This window comes from Vicia villosa, unplaced genomic scaffold (genome assembly GCF_029867415.1).
Source record: "Vicia villosa cultivar HV-30 ecotype Madison, WI unplaced genomic scaffold, Vvil1.0 ctg.000358F_1_1, whole genome shotgun sequence".
NCBI classification, from domain to species: domain Eukaryota; kingdom Viridiplantae; phylum Streptophyta; class Magnoliopsida; order Fabales; family Fabaceae; genus Vicia; species Vicia villosa.
In genome coordinates, this window is record NW_026705161.1 from 598,712 (window position 1) to 618,668 (window position 19,957).

Below are 19,957 nucleotides of genomic sequence, written 5' to 3' on the forward strand. Positions count from 1 at the left end.
TTCACGGATTTAAAAGTAGTTTTTAAGGTCTACTATTTTATATATTTGACACTTTAAATTAATATTTTTTAAATAGAAAATATAGTTATAAATTATTTTTTTTATAAGATTTGAATTTATACAATATTGATTTTATTTATATAATTATTTTTAGAAATATTTTTTCACTTGAGAATATAAAATTTTAATTAAAACTATTAAATTAAAAGAAAATATATAACTAAGATTTGGAGAAAATCTTTAAACATACTCTTAAAGACAATATAATTAATCTCATATATAATCGAGTTGACTCATGAATATAACGAGTCGAATTATGTATTGTTCAAATTTAGCTCATTTAATTAACGAATTTAATTTTTAAGTCATATTCAAACTTATTTAATTCATGAACCTAATTCAATGATTTAATTTTCAAATTAAATTCTGAAATATTTTTGAATTAATTTGGTTCATTATCAGCCCTAATAGAAATCAATGTATTTGTATAAGATTTTTTAAAAATCTGGTGTCATCCCCACATATTACTTACACCAGATTTTTAAACAAACTAACACTTTTAATATATGAATTTGATATACTACAAATTTGATATGAATGTATATGATTGTTGCATTTGTATTAGATTTTGTTACAATAGATTTTTAAATTTTTTAGATATTCTAATTATGTTTAACAGGCGGGGGAGGGAAAAGCGTAGTTATTGGAGTAAGTTCCTCTAAACATATCATTCAATGTAATAATATAACAATGGGCCAAATCCAGGCCTAAATATAACAACCAAATAATATTTAAACCATGAAACTCATCACTAACACTCTTCGCACCCGTTTACTATTTTAAATTGAGCATCCACCCCCATCCACTAAAAAAAACTGCCAAAATTTTCTCTCAAAACTAGACCCAAAAAAATAGATGTGTGCACGGTTTAGTTAAACCCATAAATATTGTTAGATATTTGAATGCAATTGAATAGCATATTCAACACAATCTGAAAAGTATACCATGTCTTATATACATGTCTGCAAACTTGGGTTGGATAGATAAATGAATTCAAGAGATTCCGTTCAAATCTTCAAGTGTTTTATAGGACAATGTGTGTGTTTGTTAACCAAGTAGGCTACCGCCACCTCACGTTTAACCCTGTTCTTACCGTGGTTTCATGAAGCTACAAAAGCAAGCTTCTCTAAAACGTGGGGTAACACTGAATTTTTTGTCAAAAGCCAAACATAGTGAATATCCACTAGTACAAAAATGTTAATTTACACCCGTTTTTTATTAAATTTACACCCATTATTTTTAATAAAAATCGGGTGTATATCCACAGGGTGAGAAATGTCTAACGCATTTACACCCGTTTAAAACGGGTGTAAAACGGGTGTAAATACATTCGTAATTACTCCCTATTTTAAGAATATCGGGTGTAAATATGTTCTACGTTACACCCTATTTTAACAAAAATCGGGTGTAACTGGGCGTAATTACGTTTTTAATTACACCCTATTTTAATAAAAATCGGATGTAATTACATTTTTAATTACACCCTGTTTTAATAAAAATCGGGTGTAATTGGGCGTAATTACGTTTTTAATTACACCCTGTTTTAATAAAAATCGGGTGTAATTGAGCGTAACTACGTTTTAATTACACCCTGTTTTAATAAAAATCGGGTGTAATTGGGCGTAACTACGTTTTAATTACACCCTGTTTTAATAAAAATTGGGTGTAATTGGACGTAACTACGTTTTAATTACACCCTATTTTAATAAAAATCAGGTATAATTGGGCGTAATTACGTTTTAATTACACCCTATTTTAATTAAAATCGGGTGTAGATACCTTCTTAATTACACCATATTTTAATAAAAATCGGGTGTAAATACATCATTTATGAATGAACAATTATATTATATTTAAATCTATTTACACCATATTTCATATACACCATTTAGTTATATTTCATTTTCAGTCATAGTATTGCAAATACTATAAAATCATACACATAAAAATCATATTTTAACTAAGTCAAATATTTTTAATATTAACCAAAAAGTATACAAAATCATGTGCATTCATAATATTTCAAGTACTATAAAATCATACACATAAAAATTATATTTTAACCAAGTCATAACACTTTCTTCATATATAATTTTACGCCATACTTGACGGTTAGCTTCGGTGTTCTCTAGTCCAATTGAATCCAACCGCTTTCCACATCTAGCATTGGATTCATCCATGGCCAAAATACCACGCCCTGGAGAAGCAATTGCTTTCCACAATTCGATCCGGAGGAAGACCTTCTACATTCGTGTACACCGACTTCATCTTCTCAAGCAAAGTCTACAAAATTATTCATTATATAGCAATTCAGAACCACACAACAAACCTCTAATTTCTTAAAAAATGTTAAAAAAATGTTTTCTACATTGTGTGAATATGCAACTTCCAAAGTATCCTCGACGGTTTTATACCAAACCTTGATAGTGCAGTCTGATGAACCGGATAGCAAGAATTTATAAAAATTACATACATTATTTACAAAAGGTTATTAAAGTCAATTTATAAAAAATTGTCAATATTAATTAAGTTTGCAACAATCATAAAAGTTTTATGCACTAGTAATATTGTTATTTGTATAAATAAGCCACTAGCAATTAAGGTGAAGACATGAGTGTCACCTTCATTAGGAAAGATCTTTGACAATCCGAAATCAGCTAATTTACCTTGGAGTTTTTCATTTAGTAAGATGTTTTTAGATTTAACATCTCTGTGAACAATTGGTGGGTTGCAGCCGTGATGCAGATACTCCAATCCTACACTTGAATGTGCAAATCAAGTTATGATTTGTTGCATAAAACGTAACTCTTTGTGAGATATATGTTGATTGATGAAAATCATGAATCTAATGGCCAAAAGGATTCATACTCACCTTCTGCTGCTTCAACTGCAATTTGAAGTCGTTGATTCCAACTCAGTATATTTTTATTTTTATCTGCATTCATGAAACAAGCTTAACCAAGAAAGAAAATGACATATAATTGTTGCATTTGGTTTGGAGTGACAAAGAAATATTGTTTTCCAATTGAAACAAGTAGATAAAATCTTTGACTCAGTTTTTGGGCTGACATGATCATATAAACAATACCAGACAAGTGGTTGGCTAAATCTCCATTAGCCATATACTCATAGATTAGAGCCATGTTGGTGCCATCATCACAATACCCTATAAGACCAGTCAAGTATTTATGATGAACTATAGCAAATAGTTTGGCGTCAATCACAAAAGGATAAAACTTGTTAACTATATTTATACACACACAAAGGCTTGATGAAATTTGCAAGTTAATTAATCATACTACCTCAAGGGCTTTGCAGATTATTTGAACCTCAGGAGCATAGTTAATCTTCAGTGAAGTCATAATCAACTCTATCACACCGATACACGACTGCAACGAAGGTTCAAATACAGGCAAAGCCAACGTTCCACGAATGTTATAATGTTGAGCATGATCTCGGCGTGGATACTCTTTGCTAGAATAATACAGAACATTAGGAGACCATTCTGGTAATTTTTGCTGGAAAACTCGACCAGGAAGTCCTTGAGTTCCATCGTTCTCTCCATCCACCGAAAACTTATACATCAAGGAAGTCGTTCTATACTGGTTGAGTCCATTACTATGCGGATCAAGCACAAAGGGTTGACTTGAAGTTGTAAGTTCATACCATTCCTCACCGGTTCCCAAACCTGAGCCAGAATATTCAGTTCAGTCCATTCTTTGAAATAGCGAAGCGCCTGTGTCATCTTTTCCTTGATTGCACAATATCCATCCAAATTTTCTATTGGTGGCATCAGCGGCGGCAAAAACATTTTGTTGCCATCGTTCTCATTCGGCTTCTCGGTTACTGAAATCAAATCACCTGAATAATAGTAGCTTTAATTAGAAGAAATGCAGCTCCTATAAACTTCAAAAAACACATGTTTAACAGCACCCAAATTCACAAGTAATATTATGCAAATGAAAACACCTAATACTGGAAAATAATCATAAATTCTAGTTCATATTACATTTTCAAATCAAACAAAGAAAAAATTGTTGCATCAGTTTAACTTATAGTCAACTTGGGATTAAGCAAGTCCAAAAGATGATAAAAAATTCAAAATTGAAATCAACAGAAAACCAATCAGAAAGTAACCAAACCAAACAAAATAAAACATACAAGAGAAGATCTTGTGGCAATCAGAGAAAGCTGAAGCTGCAAGTTTGGCATGTTTGTCATCTTCTCCATCACTAAAAACCCATAGAGGAGATGAAGGTTGATCAGAGATTGTGGAAAACAGGAAAGGTGACACAGGGTTTGAGATAAAGGACATGTAATCCAAAGGCCATGAAGTTTCTAAATCCATATCAAAATCCTTAGCACAAACATGTTCTTCTAAGTGACAGAAAGAATATTGACCTTTTTTGTTCACGGTTAGAGTTTGTTTAAGAATGACAGCATCGCATCCAGCAGGGCAGTGCATCCAAAGAACGGTATTTTCACATATGCTTGTGCTGGATGTTGAAACCATCTGAAACTATAATAATTTTTCTGTTAATTCAACATGGATACAATATAATACGAAAAAACATGTACTCTACAACGATAAACTTCAACGATAAAAGACTTACCATGATAATAGAGTCACCAAACAAGTTTGCAGTCCTTGAAAGCATACGAAAATACAAAGATTAGAGTAAGGGATGAACTATAGTCGACACGAACAAAGCCGAGATGAGAATAACTGGCCTCTATCCCACCAATGCAAAGTAGAACCACCAGAACTTCAACAAACCAGAACGGCATTAGTTTGTACAGCATAACCAAGAAACAAGAAGCAAGCACAACGAATAAAATCGCTGTTGTGGTACTGATTTCCACGTAACCACGAGATGAGTCCGGCAATGTTCACCATGAACACAATCGCCATTCATCCAATATTTGCAGACATGCTTTGGAGAAACCTTGGCAACTTGTGTCTTTTCTCTGTCATCTCCAATAGTAGCATCTTTGGGAAATAATTGAGCATCAGATGCTTTTTTTTTTGGTGATAAGAATCAGGTGTTTTTTTTTTTGTGATAAGAATCAGATGCTTTAAATCAAGTAATGAAGCAATTTGAGTATGATAATAATCAAATCATGCAAAAAAGAAGTGATTTGAAAAGTTAATAAAAAAAATTAGTATTGCAACAGTGTTTACCCGAGTAGCTGCATGTATAGCTTTATTGGATAAGCTCTATCTGGATTCTCCTTCTGAATACTTTCCTGTGAATGCCAGTAATAATAATAGTATAGTATCATTTCCATAAATTCATATGTGCTAGGTACATATCTTACATTAAAAATTTAAAATCATAAACTAATATATGTTAGAAAATGTGAACAGACCTTTAAAGAGATTTAACCGAGCATCTGGTGGACCATTACTAGGGGACAAATATTTGCCTGAAAGAATACCCATTGCCAGAGGACTATAGGCCAACAAGCCAATACTGAAAACAGAAACCGATCAATCAATTATCGAAAATGAAGCTTTCATAATGCATTACAGCATTAGAAGTTAGAACCGAAGATGATGTTTACCTCTCGTGATGGCAGCACTCAGCCATTGCAGAATCAAAAGTTCTACATAGCAGGCTATACGAATTTTGTCACTAAACAGAAGAAAATTGGTGTCTGAAGCAAATTTTCATAAAATGAATTGAAGGAGTTTAATGGTAGTGACTGATAATACGTGCAAAGAAACTATCTTTGGATAGGAATTAAATTTTTGTGCAACCTAAATAAACTTCATCAATCCATATGGTGTTTCATTACTAAGTCCAATGTATCTGATCTGCAAAAGAAATTTTCATACTCTTGTTTCAGGAATCATAACATTTATTCATCCAGAGTGTAAACTATTTGGAATGCTACTTACCTTCCCAGCTTTCACCGCTTTGCTAAGAGCTTCAAGTTGTTCATCTATACTAATTGAAGAGTATTGTCGATCTGGATCGTATTCAGTTTCTCCAAACATTGGAACATAGCTACACGATTAGTAAGACACACACGGAAAAAAGATAAGAAATTTGTTCAACATAAAATATAAAAAAAACTAAGGTTAGGAATAAGATAGAAACCGATCAGGCCAATGAATTTGATAAAGATCAATATAATCCAATTGCATCTTCAGCAAACTGCATAAATTTAACAAACAAAGCTTATCAGTATTGAATTCTAGTAGCTAGAAGGTGTAATGTAAAGGTGAATTGGGGAAAAGTAGGTAACCTATTATCTATAGCTTGAACGATATTGGTGGCATCTAAAGATTTAGGACCATCTCTAATCCAAGTCATCTGCCCAGATGGCCCAGCAACCTGTCCATATTAGTATTGTGATAAAAACATCAATGCTCCAAGAATAGCAACTTGTTAAACAAAATATTTTCCGAAAAATTGCGTCATAAATGGGAGCAAAATTAACAATAATTACTAGGGGAAAAGAAAGAAGTAATATGGTAGATGGTGGTAGTGAATTAGTGATATCCAAGTAAATATCAAGTGGAATCTAACAGTTAGTCATAAATAAAAACGTCACATCACATGGAATATCTTAAGCGATCTAATGCTGATTTTGTAAGGGCCAAACAATGTGGTGCCTGAAATTAATTCCAATAAAAACTCAATTAAAGCAAATCAAAAGGCTAAACTCCTCTCTCTCCACTCTGTTTCTTTCTATCGTTCAATTTCAAACAACAAAAGAGCCTTAATCATCTCACCATCTCTCTGGATTTCGGTTCAGCCAAACCATCTCCTTCTCAAACGGTACCCTCCATCTTCCCTCGAACCTCTCAAACAAATATGAACAAGAAAATCTAAGCCTCATCAAGCAAACCTAACCTATCCACTCAGAATCTCTCTGTGTAGCAACAACAACACTACTCACATATCGCAAAGGAATTCAATAAGTAAACACCACAAACAAATTGCTAAACAATGGTCGATTCAAGTATTACAACGTGAGCTAAAGGATTGATTCAAGCAAGTAGAGCAAACACCAATATTTCAAGCATGAAAACTGAGAAAAATCGAACTGAAACGCGCATAAAAGGAAGGGGAAAACTAATCGGGTTACCATCGGGATACAGCGGAAACAGTAATCAAACGATGGCACAATCAATAAGCGATTCAATGAAAAATATTACCAACCGTGCGAAGATCTCTCTGAAATTGTTGTGGTATGAAGCTCTTTAATCGACTCGGTTCCTTTCTACTTCATTCAGTTTAGTGCGTGATGAATTTGTTGTGGCGTCGGTGATTAGGGTTTGGAGAAGAGATGATAGAGAATGAGACAGAGGTGATTTTGTTCGGAGCTAGGTTACGTAAAAAAAAGACGTAGAAGATAACGAAACAAAGAGAATAATCTCGTGTTAGAGAATTTATATCCTAATGTTATACCTAAATTATTTCTGGGTTTTGGGAGAGAAAGATTATTTGATGGAAGAGAATACAAAATTTTGTGATTTATCATAATATTCACTTAACTAGTTATTAAGAATAATATTTTGAGTTATAAAAATAAATATTTTTTTAAGTCTATTTAAATTTACGCCCGATTTTTAATTTAACAGGTGTAATAATGATTTGAATATAATAATATTTTTAATTTACACCCGTTTTTAAAAAAATAGGGTGTATATTTTCACATGATCAATCATAAACTGACACTTTATTTACAAAAGTGCCACCGTGTTTCTTATTTACACCCGTTTTTAGTATATTGGGAGTAAATTTTAAAATTATATTGTTCATTTTACACTAGTGATCGGTTTGGATCAACATAAATGGATCAAAGCGATTAGGTCGGCCCAAGGTCCACACATTCCATTAATAGTTTGTCCATACCAATATATAGACATAATTTTAAAAACATATTAACAGTCATAAATGACCGCTCTCAAATAAAGAAACACATGACTTATCGTCCTTTATTATTTTCAATTAGACAAATAAACACATACCATAATGAGTAATAAATTAGTCATAAACAATTGTTTATGAAGACTCTATATAAACCGATAATCACCAATCATAAAAGGACACATTTTTGATACGTTCACATTCAGTCAATTATTTATGATTCTTATGCGCTCTGCACCAATAGAATTATCAAATGTACTATGTTCACCTTGTTAATTGGTGAGGCAAATTCCTTTTAATTAAAATAATCTAAATCCTCAAAAATACAAAATGTTATTTTGTTAAGTTTTTCTCTTTTTTGTGTAAGCAAGAATTCATTAAAAGGGAGAACTAAGAGTTCTCCAATCTTGATACACAAGAACGGTCCGAAGTCGTCAAAACGATATTACAAACCAAATAAAAATTACGTAAGAGAAGTTGAATTCGTGATTTAAAACATTTTATCTTGTTAAGTGTTTCATTGTGTTATGTTGAAGTTGCATTCGTGATTTCTAGAGTTTCTTTTGTGAGAAACTTTACAAAGTACCTAAACATTGGCCAAAAATACTAAAAGAAAAGGAATCTTGCCCTGCATGGCTGCATAATATCACCCATTCTTCTTCCCTTATTCATACAATATGAATTAAGTGAAGAAACATATCATGTGTAGAAACATGCAAGATTGTTAGACAAATAAAAAGATATGATAAAAGTGATAAAAAAAGACAAATGAATTGAATAAAATATGTACGATTTAGATTTCAAGATCTGAATGGTTTCTCCTTATCAATTATCATCTCCAAATCGTATAGCTTATTAACACACATGGATTCTGATTTTTTGTCACATTTTTCAATTACATTAGCTTTAATATTAAATTTTGAAAGTTGTATCTAGTTAGTGATAGTTGAAATGTTATTATTATAGTATAAAGTTGATGGAGATGTTTCAATCTTTTGGAGAATGAATAATATCATGGAAACTGGAAAGTGATAACAGATAGATAAGAAATTAAAGTGGGAAATAGGTGTGATGATTTGATGAGGGATAGTTAGGTGTGTGTTGCACATGTGCTTCTAGATCTTGAATATGAAATGAAATGAACCCACTCATCTCATGCTATCTTTTTCTTTTTTATTAATAATAAAACTCTATGTGTTTTATTTCGGTTTAGGGGTTCACCTTTAACCTTTGTGTGTCTATTTTTGAAAGTGAGCTTATATCGCACGTCATCTCTTACGTATTTTTGGTGTCAAGGTTGTAGTGCTAAAACCTTTCTCGTGAGTATTTGAAGTCAATTGTAGTTAGTTAGTTTAGCTCACCTTGAAAAATGTCACAAATGTTAAATTTCTCTCTAATTTCAGTAAATTATTAATAATAAAATTATACAATTTTATTAGTTTTCCTTTTTTATAAAGATCTCTTTAGATACACATTATAAGATAAAGAGTTTAATGAAAATATCAAAAGATACTTGCATGATAAATATTTTGGTATGAAACAAAAGATTGATCACGTGTTGATGTGAAATTATCTGATACTAATACGGTGCGAGCATCATGAATGAAACTAATATTGAACTTATTTATTTTATAGTAATGATGATCAATATACACAAAAATGTAGGTCAATTATAGATGATATATTACAACAAAATAGAAAGTTAGGTGTAACAAACTTAACTAACACTGGACAATGTAAAATATATTAAAAAACAGAAAAATAAAAATAAATAAAAAAAGGAAAAAGATGAGATTGACTATTTATACAAGTTAAGTTAATAACTAACTTCCACTAAAATAATGGTAGTTATAAATTGAAACAACTAACTAATAAAAGCCTAAAAAAACAAATACAAATACTACAAGACTAGATATAGTGTGTTTTGAACTATAATAGAATGTATATCGTGCATAATAAAGTTAGCGAGAATCAAAGGTGGAGAGTCTGTGAAAATGTCAACCACTTGGTTTGGAGAGTGAAATTGCATCAAATAAATTACTTGAAAATTTCTTTAGCCACCTCCCTATGGGGTCATCCCCAGCGAAAATCCCAAAATACCCCTGCTTCGGAAATGAACTTCCGAAGCGCTTTTTTTTTAAAAAAATTTTCCACAATTCGGAAGTGCATCTCCGAAAACACCTCATGGGGGGTGTCTTCGGAGATGAACTTCCGAAAACACCTCATGGAGGGTGTCTTCGGAAATGAACTTCCGAATTATGCAGAAACTGTGTTTTTTTTTTATGCTTTTTCGTAATAGTCTCGCATTTTAATTAAACGCAAACGCCAAATAAAATAAGCAACAGATAAACTGAAAATACTAATATGATAAATCAAATCCAAATAATATATACAATCCGAAAATAATAATAATAATACTGTGCGAAAGATACAATCCGAAATCAAAAAATAAATAAACCCGACCACTACTGGGTATGCCTAACCCTCTCACCCTGGGCCCTCCTCTGCCGCCTGTACCCCGCCGCACGGCCCGCATCAGTGACGATCATCTCCATCACGGCGACTTCCTCTGGACCGCCCTGATCAACGATACCTCGATCCAACGCGTCCCGCCCAAGCATCTCTATCCGCTGGCAGATCGGCATGAGATCAATGGCGTGGTCATCCTCGGCCTGCTGGTTCTCTAGGATCTCCTCATGTGCTGGCCTAGGAGCGCCGGGAACGTCGGGTCTCAGCAGAGGATGGGACACCCGGTAGAACCATGTGACGTACCCCTCCTCACTGTGCCAGTCCTGTGTGACTCGAGTGAGACGGTACTCCTGCGGTACCACATGATGCTGCCAGTCCTCCCATATGGCAGTGAGCTGCACTCGAGTCACTGTGTCGGGAGCAGCCTCAAAGGGTGACCTGGGTATCCGCTGCACGAATCCGAACTGACGCATGCACCGCTCAGGGAGATACCGGACCATGATGCCGGTCCCGCATGCCAACCAGCCTGAATATAGAGCAATGCCGTCAAAGGGGACAATCTGAGCGTAGTCGACGAACGGCCTCCAGGTGACGTCGTCGTGCATCGTGCGGTCCAGGTACAAACGGTATGGTCCCACCGCATCGTTCCCCCTCTGGAGAGCGTATCTGGCGGCTTGGGCATGGCGTCCACGTACGCAGGATCGATGTGAAAGCCGTGGATGCGGGAGAAGTAGGAGATGATCCAGCTCTGAAACAGAAACACGATAATGTATTAAAAATAAATACGAAACATAAATAAATAAATAAATACGATAATGTGTTAAAATAAAACGTACCGTAAGCAGTGTGCAGGATCCGACCAACTGCCTCGTCCTCTAGTTGGAGGCCTCATTCAGCTTCTGGTAGAGATATGCCAGAGTAGCTGCCCCCCAGTTCCACTGGTGAACGGTATCCAGGTCCATGAAGTAGCGGAGGTAGGTCACATCGACGTACCTGGAACTCTTGTCCACAAAGCATGCAGCGCCTACCACATGCATGTACCAGCACCGGAGAGCGCAGCCGCGGTGATACTGTGTGAATAGCTCGTCTCCCTCACCCTCAGCCTCGACAGCCGCGTCCAGGTGGTGCTCAAAATAAGTGCTCAGTGTGGTGAACCGGACATGAGGCCCAGATGTCGTGGCGCACTCAAAGTGAGCAACCTCGTGCTCCATGCCCAAATAGAGCGTCATCCACTCAATGGCCTCGACCCTCTGGATCTTGGAGTGGGTCAACAGCGGCCCCCTAATCGGCAGGTGGAGAAGACACTGCACGTCATGCAAGGTGATTGTCATCTCCCCAACCGGCAAGTGGAAAGAGGACGTCTCCTTGTGCCAGCGCTCCACAAATGCCCCCTGCATGCCGGTGCTGATGGTGGTGTACCCCGTCATGCAGAGCCCGCATAGCCCTGAACCTCGCACATGGTCGTTAAACCACTCAGTTGCTGGTTTAAACAAACTGAAAATCTTCCGGGCGTGGTTCACCATTTTCAACGGCTCTCGCTCCTGTTACAAAAAAAACAAATAAGCAACATATATTAAATAAGCGACAAATAAACGGTTAAATTATAAAAAATGGTGACAATTAAACGGTTAAATTATAAAAAATACCTCTCCCTCCCAGATACGCCGAGCGACGTGATCGTGGTAGCTAATCAGCACGGAGGTGTCAAAGGGCCCTCCCGGATAGCCGTCCTCCTGCTCATCATCCTCCCCGGCTGGAGGGTCAACCTCCGGTACCCCCTCCGGCTCGTGGTAAGTCACTGCCGCCACCTCCTCCTCCTCCTCCTCCTCTCGCTGGCGGGAAGAAGATGCCCGAGCCAGCCGACTCCTAGATCCTGAACCAGATGTACCCTCTCCCACGTCCTCGGATACTTGCACACGGCGTCCCCGCCCCCGCCCCCGTCCCTATGTCGACGCCAGCTGCGCCGCTGCCCGCTCGCGTCTAGCCGACGCAGTCTGGGTCTCCCTACCCTGTCTGATGCGTGCTGGTTGGTTGCCTGACATGTTCCTGTAAACAATTGAAATCGATTAATATGCGAGACAAAATAAAAAACTAAAAAATTTGAACTTCTGATACAATTCGGAAGTTCATTTCCGAAAACTGGGATGGAGGTGTTTTTGGAAATGAACTTCCGAAACACCCCTGTGATGGAGTTTTCTGCAACTTCCATGGCAGACCCCAAAATCAAACATAAAACCAATTCAAAAAGCTTCTAAACAACCTAAATACTACTAACAACCAGTCCATATATCATTTATGCAATTGAAACCCTAAATAACATGCATTTGAATAATGAATCTAACAAATTCAAAACTTACAAATTGAGTGATTTGAGGGCTTTTAAATGTTGTTTAGCAATGTGATTGGAGCCTTGATGCAGCCTTGGAATTCTGTTTGCACAAATTTTCGCCTTTGCTTGTTTTTGATTTGAGTTAGGGTAAATGAATGGGGGAGGGGGAGTGTTTTGATAAATCTGCAGAAATCGCAGTATTTCGGAAGTGAACTTCCGAAATGGTGTTTTCGGAAATGAACTTCCGAAATAAGACAATTTTTTCAAAAAAAAAGGCGCTTTCGAAGATGCATCTCTGAAAACACCTTTTTCTTGCATTTCGGAAGTGCATTTCCGAAGTCAGGGGTAGTATGGGGTTTTCACCAGAGGTGGACTAGAAGGTAGGGAGGTTGGCAAAGAAATTTTCAATTACTTTTGCTTGAACTTTTTTCCAAACGATGTGACAATCTAATTGAATATGTTTTCCGCGCTCCTGGAAGACAAGAGTGATGGTAGTGTGAATAATTGAATAGCTGTCATAAGAAATTGTGACGCGTTGGGAATGATGAAAACCCATATCTTGGAGGAGGTATAAAAGTTAGTGTTCTTCATATGAGGTATTAGTAAGAGCTCATTATTCTGCCTCTGAAGAAGATGTTGATGTTTACGCTCAACAACACCATTTTGTTGAGGCGTGTTTACGTAAGAAGTATGATGAATAATCTCACATTTCATATCGAAACCTCTAATATGGAATTCAAGACCTCTGTCAGTTAATATTTGTTTAACAATTTTATGAAATTGAGTTTGAATTAGAATGACAAAAGATTTTACAAGATTAGAAGTTTCACATTTTAATTTCATTAAGTAAATCTATCAAAAACAGTTGTGATCATCCACCACAGTAAAAAAATACATATGTCCTAACATGGACGGGTGGGAAAACATCCCTAAACATCCATATAGATTAAAGTAAAATAGTTTGTAGAGTAATTAATGCTATTAGCAATAGGTAAACGTTTGTGCTTAGTAGAAATACAAAAATCAAAAGACATGGTGTGTTTCAAAAATCCAGCTAAAGAAATATTTTAATTGATATGCATAACAATTTCATGAGAAAGATGACCTAAATGATAATGCCATGGGTGACAATCATTGATATTGGGGGGCCTAAAAACTTTTAGGGGATAAGTAAGGGAAGTAACAAGGTGGTGGGGATTTGTGAGAGACTATAGCCCTTGATGAAGATTAATTGCATCAGTCATCTTCAAAACACAATTCCCCCATACAAAGAATTTATTAGAATAAAAAACGACTTCTCAATTAAGGGGTCTAGTGAGTATAGATACATAGATGAGGTCAGTGTAAAATTCAAGAATGTATAAGAATTTTGTGAGATAGAATTCTTAGGTGAAATGAATAATGCTAGACCTAGATGTGTTAACTTTGCACCATTGGATAACCTAATTGTTATAGTACGGATAGTCTTAAGATTGCTAAAAAATGATCGACAATGACACACATGATCTTTTGACCTCTGTGTTCAAAACAGAGGTATTACTCTGATTTAAAGAAAAAGTTTAAGAAGAATACTTGAAGAGTTGTTTAAAGATGTGTGAAAATGGTGAATTTTGGGAGAGCTTGGAAGAAGTTGTGGAAGTAGAGCCAAAATAAATTTATGTTGATCAAGAGTATAAAAAGTTGTTTCCTTCTTTAGGGCAAGGATCATTGAAGTTGTCATGAATGACATATTCTGGTGTGTCAGCGCAAGTAGTAGATTGGTTGATGTTGGCTCTCTTGAGATAAGGGGGTAATCCAAGCTTTTTAAAGCAGACTTCTTTCATAAGGCCATGTTTATGACAATAACTGCAAGCTTTGGCTCCTCTTCCTCGACTAAAAATGATGCCTTTGTTGGATTAATCTGGTGAATAAGGTCGTTGGGTTGAATTGTTGAAATTTGATAAAATCTTCTCTTCTTCCAGAGGAGTAGAAAATTGACGTTCTTGCTGAATAATGAGTGAACACACCTTGTTGATTTGAAAGAAGTTTTTTTGCTCGTTGAGGCTTTTTATAAACCACATGACATAATGAGATTCTTTGTAGAACTTCATGGTAGTTAAATTTTTCTTGAAGATCAGCATTCTGAACACTACAAGAATAATGCTCCCCTGCGACGTGGCATTTGTGACGTGATAATCATGTGAAAAAAAAGACATTTGTGACGTGATTATCACGTCACTAAAAATTTTAGATGATAAAATAATCAGAGTAACATTAGTACATGGTGTATCAGTTTTTTTTATTAAAAAAAAATTGTGGCGTGAAAATCACGTCGCAACATATTTTATAAAATAAAAAATTAAAACGTTGGAGCTTTGTGAAGGAGGGAAGTTTGAAAATTTCAAAAATTACGTTGTGACATGTTTATCACGTCACAAATTTTTTATAGGTAAAATAGTTGACATTGAAGTGATGTGTTCTGAACTTTGTGCAGGTTGAGTAATTAACTATTATTACTGTTGGGGGTTGTGACGTGATTTTCACGTGGCAAAGTTGCGACGTGAAAATCACGTCACTAAATTTATTATATAAACCATTTTTTCGTCTCCAGAACCATTCACCCTCTCCTTCTTTATGTTTCATATTTTCTCTTATTTTTTCATTCTCTCTTTTTCCTCCACCCACCACCTCTGTTGATGCAGATTACTCAACTACTAACACTCATGATCTTCAATGATCTTGATCCAAAAAAATTGATAACCTCGATAACTTGTTCAAAGCTTTAATTCTGCAACACCGTTTACTCTGATCTGAAAAAGACTTGTATGAGCGATTTTTGTATCAACGAATGAAGACAACTCCCAACTTTGTTCTACAACAACCTTTATTCGGATCCACCAAAGTCTTCCTTGGAGTATGAAGAAAACTATTCTCTTTCTTGATAAGCACCAATCAATAAGTGAACAAAAAATATCTCTTATTTTAATACGAACAACAAAAATTCATAAAAAAAATACTATATTCCCTAATATACTTTAATCTAACTCTCACACTCAATCTGTTGAATTTAACACCACAACAATGGTTTCTTGGTATAAGGTTGAAGATGATGAATAGTATTTAAAGAATCTCACACAACACAACTACAAACTTCTCACACTCTTAGCATTCTAGGAAGTTTTTCACAAGGTTGAATCATGGAAATAGTGTGTTTGTGAATGAATAAATTTTTTCATGGTTTCTCTCAAGTTTCTTAACAAAGAAAGATTGAATTCATGGTGAATTTTTTGGGTTTTTAAAACAGAAATATTCAATAGCTTATTAAAGAGTTTCTCTTTTCTTATGATCATCAAAATTATATCACAAGAAGAATTGTCATATTTTTTACACTCCCTTCAAAAGACAATGCTCAAAGTCGTAACTTGGTCACATTACCCCCATAGGAAGTTTAATCCAAATCATGTCAAAGCATTTTATTGTCACATGGAAGCTCCATCTACTGATATTCATTGTCAATTTATGAAAGGTAGATTAAGTTTGGCATTGAGGATTTTAAAAACGTGTTTGGGCTAGAAAATAAGGGATTAAAAGTTTGTGTTTCAAGTACCCATGGCTTCAACCGTGCACAATTTTTAAAGATGATTTCCAAGACATTTCAAAATGGTGCTCTTAACACGACCAATTTTCATGTTATTCACATGAGGCATGCAATGCGGATGTTGCACTGGGTTATTGTAAAATTTCTATATTAGAAACCTAAGTAGCTGGGCTAGAGTTGATAAACTTTATTTGTACCTTATGTAGATTCTTCTTACCCAAAAAGAAATCAATTGGGTGAAGTTCATTTTGGACTAAATGAACATCTATAGATCCACTCCGAAGCGTCCTATGTTGTACTCTTCATTTATCTAGTATCTCTTTGGTTATCATCATGTCTGACAAGTTTTAGTAGACATTCTTAAGGCTCACAAGGTTTTTGATTCCATTGTTGTAAAATGTATTACCAGGATTCTGATTGTTGGCATTTTGCGGATGTTCTTGGAATGTTTTACGATGTAAACTTCGCGGCAAAAAAAAAAAACTCCAAATGGCTATGTTCTTAGAAGGATCATGTCCCTTCAAGTTCATCTGCTCTACCCCATGCTTCTACAAATGTATTGCCTCCCACTATGAAGGCTTACTTAGACATATGTGTGAACATGATTCGGACTTCTGCTTAGATCAAAGATCATCGCTTAATTGTCTGTTTTGATGTTAAAGCTCCTGAAGCAAGAGCAAGGGAATACCAAACGATTGCTTTGGTTGGAAGCATCAAGGAAGTCGTTGCAACAATAAACGCAGAGCTTGAGAACTCAATAATTAAATTCCATGTGTGCATCATTTATTGTGTGTTGTTTAAATAAATTCGAATTTAATTTCATCACGAAATACAAATTATAAATTTCAATGTCCGCTTAAATCAAATTTCAACAATATCTCAAATTTTTCAAACATTAAAAAAGGGAGACTGAAATTGCATTGCAGTCGATATTGTTATTTTTGATGTTCTGTCAATTATTTGATCTATGTGTATATGTAATTTGATTTATTACATTTGTATAATTAGTATGTAATTTATATGTAATTTTATCCTTCATTTGTTAGATATGTACCTTAAGACACCTCTCAATTTATTCAATTAGAAAACATGATTTATATGTTTTTAGTTATTTGCAATTTGATATAATTTATATGTAATTTATATGTAATTTATATGTTTTTAGTTATTTGTTAGATGAGAAAAAGGGATATGCACTGACAGTGTAAAATATTTTTACACTGTCAACCAATCACAACCATGTATCCAATTAAAACACAATTTTAATTTTAAAAAATTAATATGACATGGCAAGTGTAAGAATTTTGATTGGTTGTATGTGTAAAGTTGGTTGTATGTAATTTATATGTTTTTAGTTATTTGCAATTTGATATAAATCAAAATAGTAAGTGTTACTTGAATCTCAAGTTAAAAGTCTTGAATCAATTTTTTTAAAAAACATGATACAAATCAAACATGTTGTAATTCGAATCATCAACTTACTTAAAAATCGATTTTTTTTAAAAACATAATTCAAATCAAACATATTAGAATTCGAATCATGAACTTAACTAAAAGTTAAAATTTTGCTCCATATAACTCATTACCTTTTCCTCCCTCACTTTAACTCTGAAGTTAAAATAATTGTTTCTTAAATTTAACTTTTAAAAAATAGATTTATTTAAAACTCATTCTAAACTATTTCATCTCCATACTCTCGCCTAACCATTCTAATAAAAGTTTATACTATCTTCTAAGTTGACTTAAAAAAATAACATAAATAAATTTAACGTCTAGTAAAATAATAAAGACACTCTCTTAGTCTCTGACACATAAATTAAACTAACTACACGCACATCGATAATCAACACAGTCACACCCATAAATGTGCACAAAACTTGGTTAACTAACATGTTGCGTGAAAAATGTATGAAATATGTGAATGTATGTTTAAGGGTATTATATTATTCAAGATAACAACAACACACAACAAAAAAAGGAATAGATTAGAACAAATAAATACATGAATGAAAATATAGATGTTGTTGCGTGAACGGAAAGTATACCCCAGCTTAATTAAGCAACTTATGAGTTTATCACTATTTATGGGCTTGAGGTGAGTTAGTGGTCACTATAGCTTTTGACGTTGCACCAAATGCTTATATATCACTAATTAGTTTGTTGTTTTTGTGATCTGGAATCACTTATTGGCTTATCTTGGTGTGCCCATTGAAAACAACTACCTTGATAACTTGTAGTTGAGAGGGAATATCACAAAAACTGCTTCTATGATTCTAATTTTGGCCATTAAATAATATAAATATTGATTAACATAAAGGGACTTGTAAATTGATGTTAAGTTGAGTTCTTTTCTCTCTTTTCATTTTGTCGGCAAGTTCTGAATTGGTTACAGCTTATAAAGTTGATTTATTTAGCATCTAATTAATGTTATTCCTTTTGGTTACATTAGTTAATGTTATTTAATTATCAATAATTTTAATGTTAAAAAATGCTAGATGCTTTTTTTTAATGGAATCTCCTCCATGCACAATAACAAACTAATCTATAAGATTAATACTAGATGATATACTCTCCGAAAAAACAATAATAATATCCACAAACGTCTAATCATATAATTTTATCAATTTGTCATTATTTTAAAAATATAGTATAATTTATGCAAATTAGTTTATTTTTGCACTATTAAAATATCAACAGAAATATAATAAAAATAATTTTTTCAATTTTTCAATTTTATATTATATAAATAAAATAATTATAATTCATAAATAAATTATTTTAAAATACAATAATGCAAAGTTAATAGTAAAATATATTTAGTAAAAATAAGAGTGATTGAATACTTTATTTAAAATTAAATAAATAAACGATGTTTACACGTGGTTCCTATGATATTAGTATTTGTTAAATACTACTATTATGAATTTTATCACACACTTAGTATAAGAATGTGCACATAAAGCACTTTTTATGTTGGTAAAAACACACTTAATAAGAAGAATAATATGATATACTGTTTAGTACTATGATTTGTGTCTTTTTTTTTAAAACTATAATATGAAAAATTACATATGGATGATATCACACATGTTTAGTAAAAATTTGTAGAATTGTTGGGTTGAAGTGATAGAGGTTTATAGAAACTCTTACCAAAACCTTTCAAAAAAAAAAAAAACTCTTCTAAAAATAAATAAGATTCCATTGTGTAAGTATTTATTAGGACTATAGATGCTTTTATATTTATCTTTATAAGAAAAACTAGCAAGACTAAACATAAGGTGCTTAGATTTAAGGTATGTCATTTTACCACTTGAAAAATCCTCTGAATTTTTGTACATGATCTTTATATTATTAGTAAAGATATTATTTGAATAATAGTTGTTTGAAATTGAAGATTAAATAAAATTCAATGCATAAGATAAAGAACAATTTCAAGTAATAATAATCGATCATATAAAAATGTACGTATATCATAATAACGAGAACAAATTAAAGAATTAACACACAAAAATTATTTATTCAACTCGATGCAAAATGATGTACTACAGAAAAAATAATAGTTCTTCGATTCATTACCAATCAATAGACTTAATCAAGAGATTACAAATTAATTATAAAAAAAAATAGCTCAACAAATTC

The 19,957-nt window shown here is 33.6% G+C and overlaps 1 protein-coding gene and 1 pseudogene across 12 annotated transcripts; both read right to left on the reverse strand.

Annotated features, from left to right (window-relative positions):
• Positions 1-2,012: 2,012 nt before the first annotated feature.
• Positions 2,013-4,712, reverse strand: LOC131627332 (probable LRR receptor-like serine/threonine-protein kinase At4g29180). Of its 12 annotated transcripts, XR_009291429.1 has the most exons (8): positions 4,674-4,712; positions 4,462-4,579; positions 4,222-4,292; positions 3,363-3,921; positions 3,149-3,226; positions 2,933-2,995; positions 2,727-2,816; positions 2,013-2,343 (listed from the first exon to the last, which is right to left on the reverse strand). XR_009291429.1 is itself a non-coding variant. In XM_058898173.1 (7 exons), exons 4-7 carry the CDS (start codon positions 3,201-3,203, stop codon positions 2,333-2,335), a joined length of 264 nt encoding a protein of 87 aa, XP_058754156.1. In that variant the 5' UTR covers positions 3,204-3,921; positions 4,222-4,292; positions 4,462-4,579; positions 4,674-4,712; the 3' UTR covers positions 2,013-2,332. The 12 variants fall into 12 exon arrangements, 1 of the variants encoding a protein (XP_058754156.1); XR_009291428.1 differs by lacking the exon at positions 3,149-3,226; XR_009291431.1 differs by lacking the exon at positions 3,149-3,226 and having other exon boundaries at positions 2,727-2,821.
• Positions 4,713-4,792: 80 nt separating this feature from the next.
• Positions 4,793-18,605, reverse strand: LOC131627310 (uncharacterized; annotated as a pseudogene).
• Positions 18,606-19,957: the final 1,352 nt, after the last annotated feature.

Coding starts and splice junctions, on each gene's coding strand:
- LOC131627332 (XM_058898173.1), bottom strand. CDS start 3,203: ATGGCTCTAATCTATGAGTATATGGCTAATGGAGATTTAGCCAACCAC. Junction 2,996..3,148: donor TTTAGCCAACCACTTGTCTG/GTATTGTTTATA, acceptor TCATGAATGCAG/ATAAAAATAAAAATATACTG. Junction 2,817..2,932: donor TGCAGTTGAAGCAGCAGAAG/GTGAGTATGAAT, acceptor ATTCAAGTGTAG/GATTGGAGTATCTGCATCAC.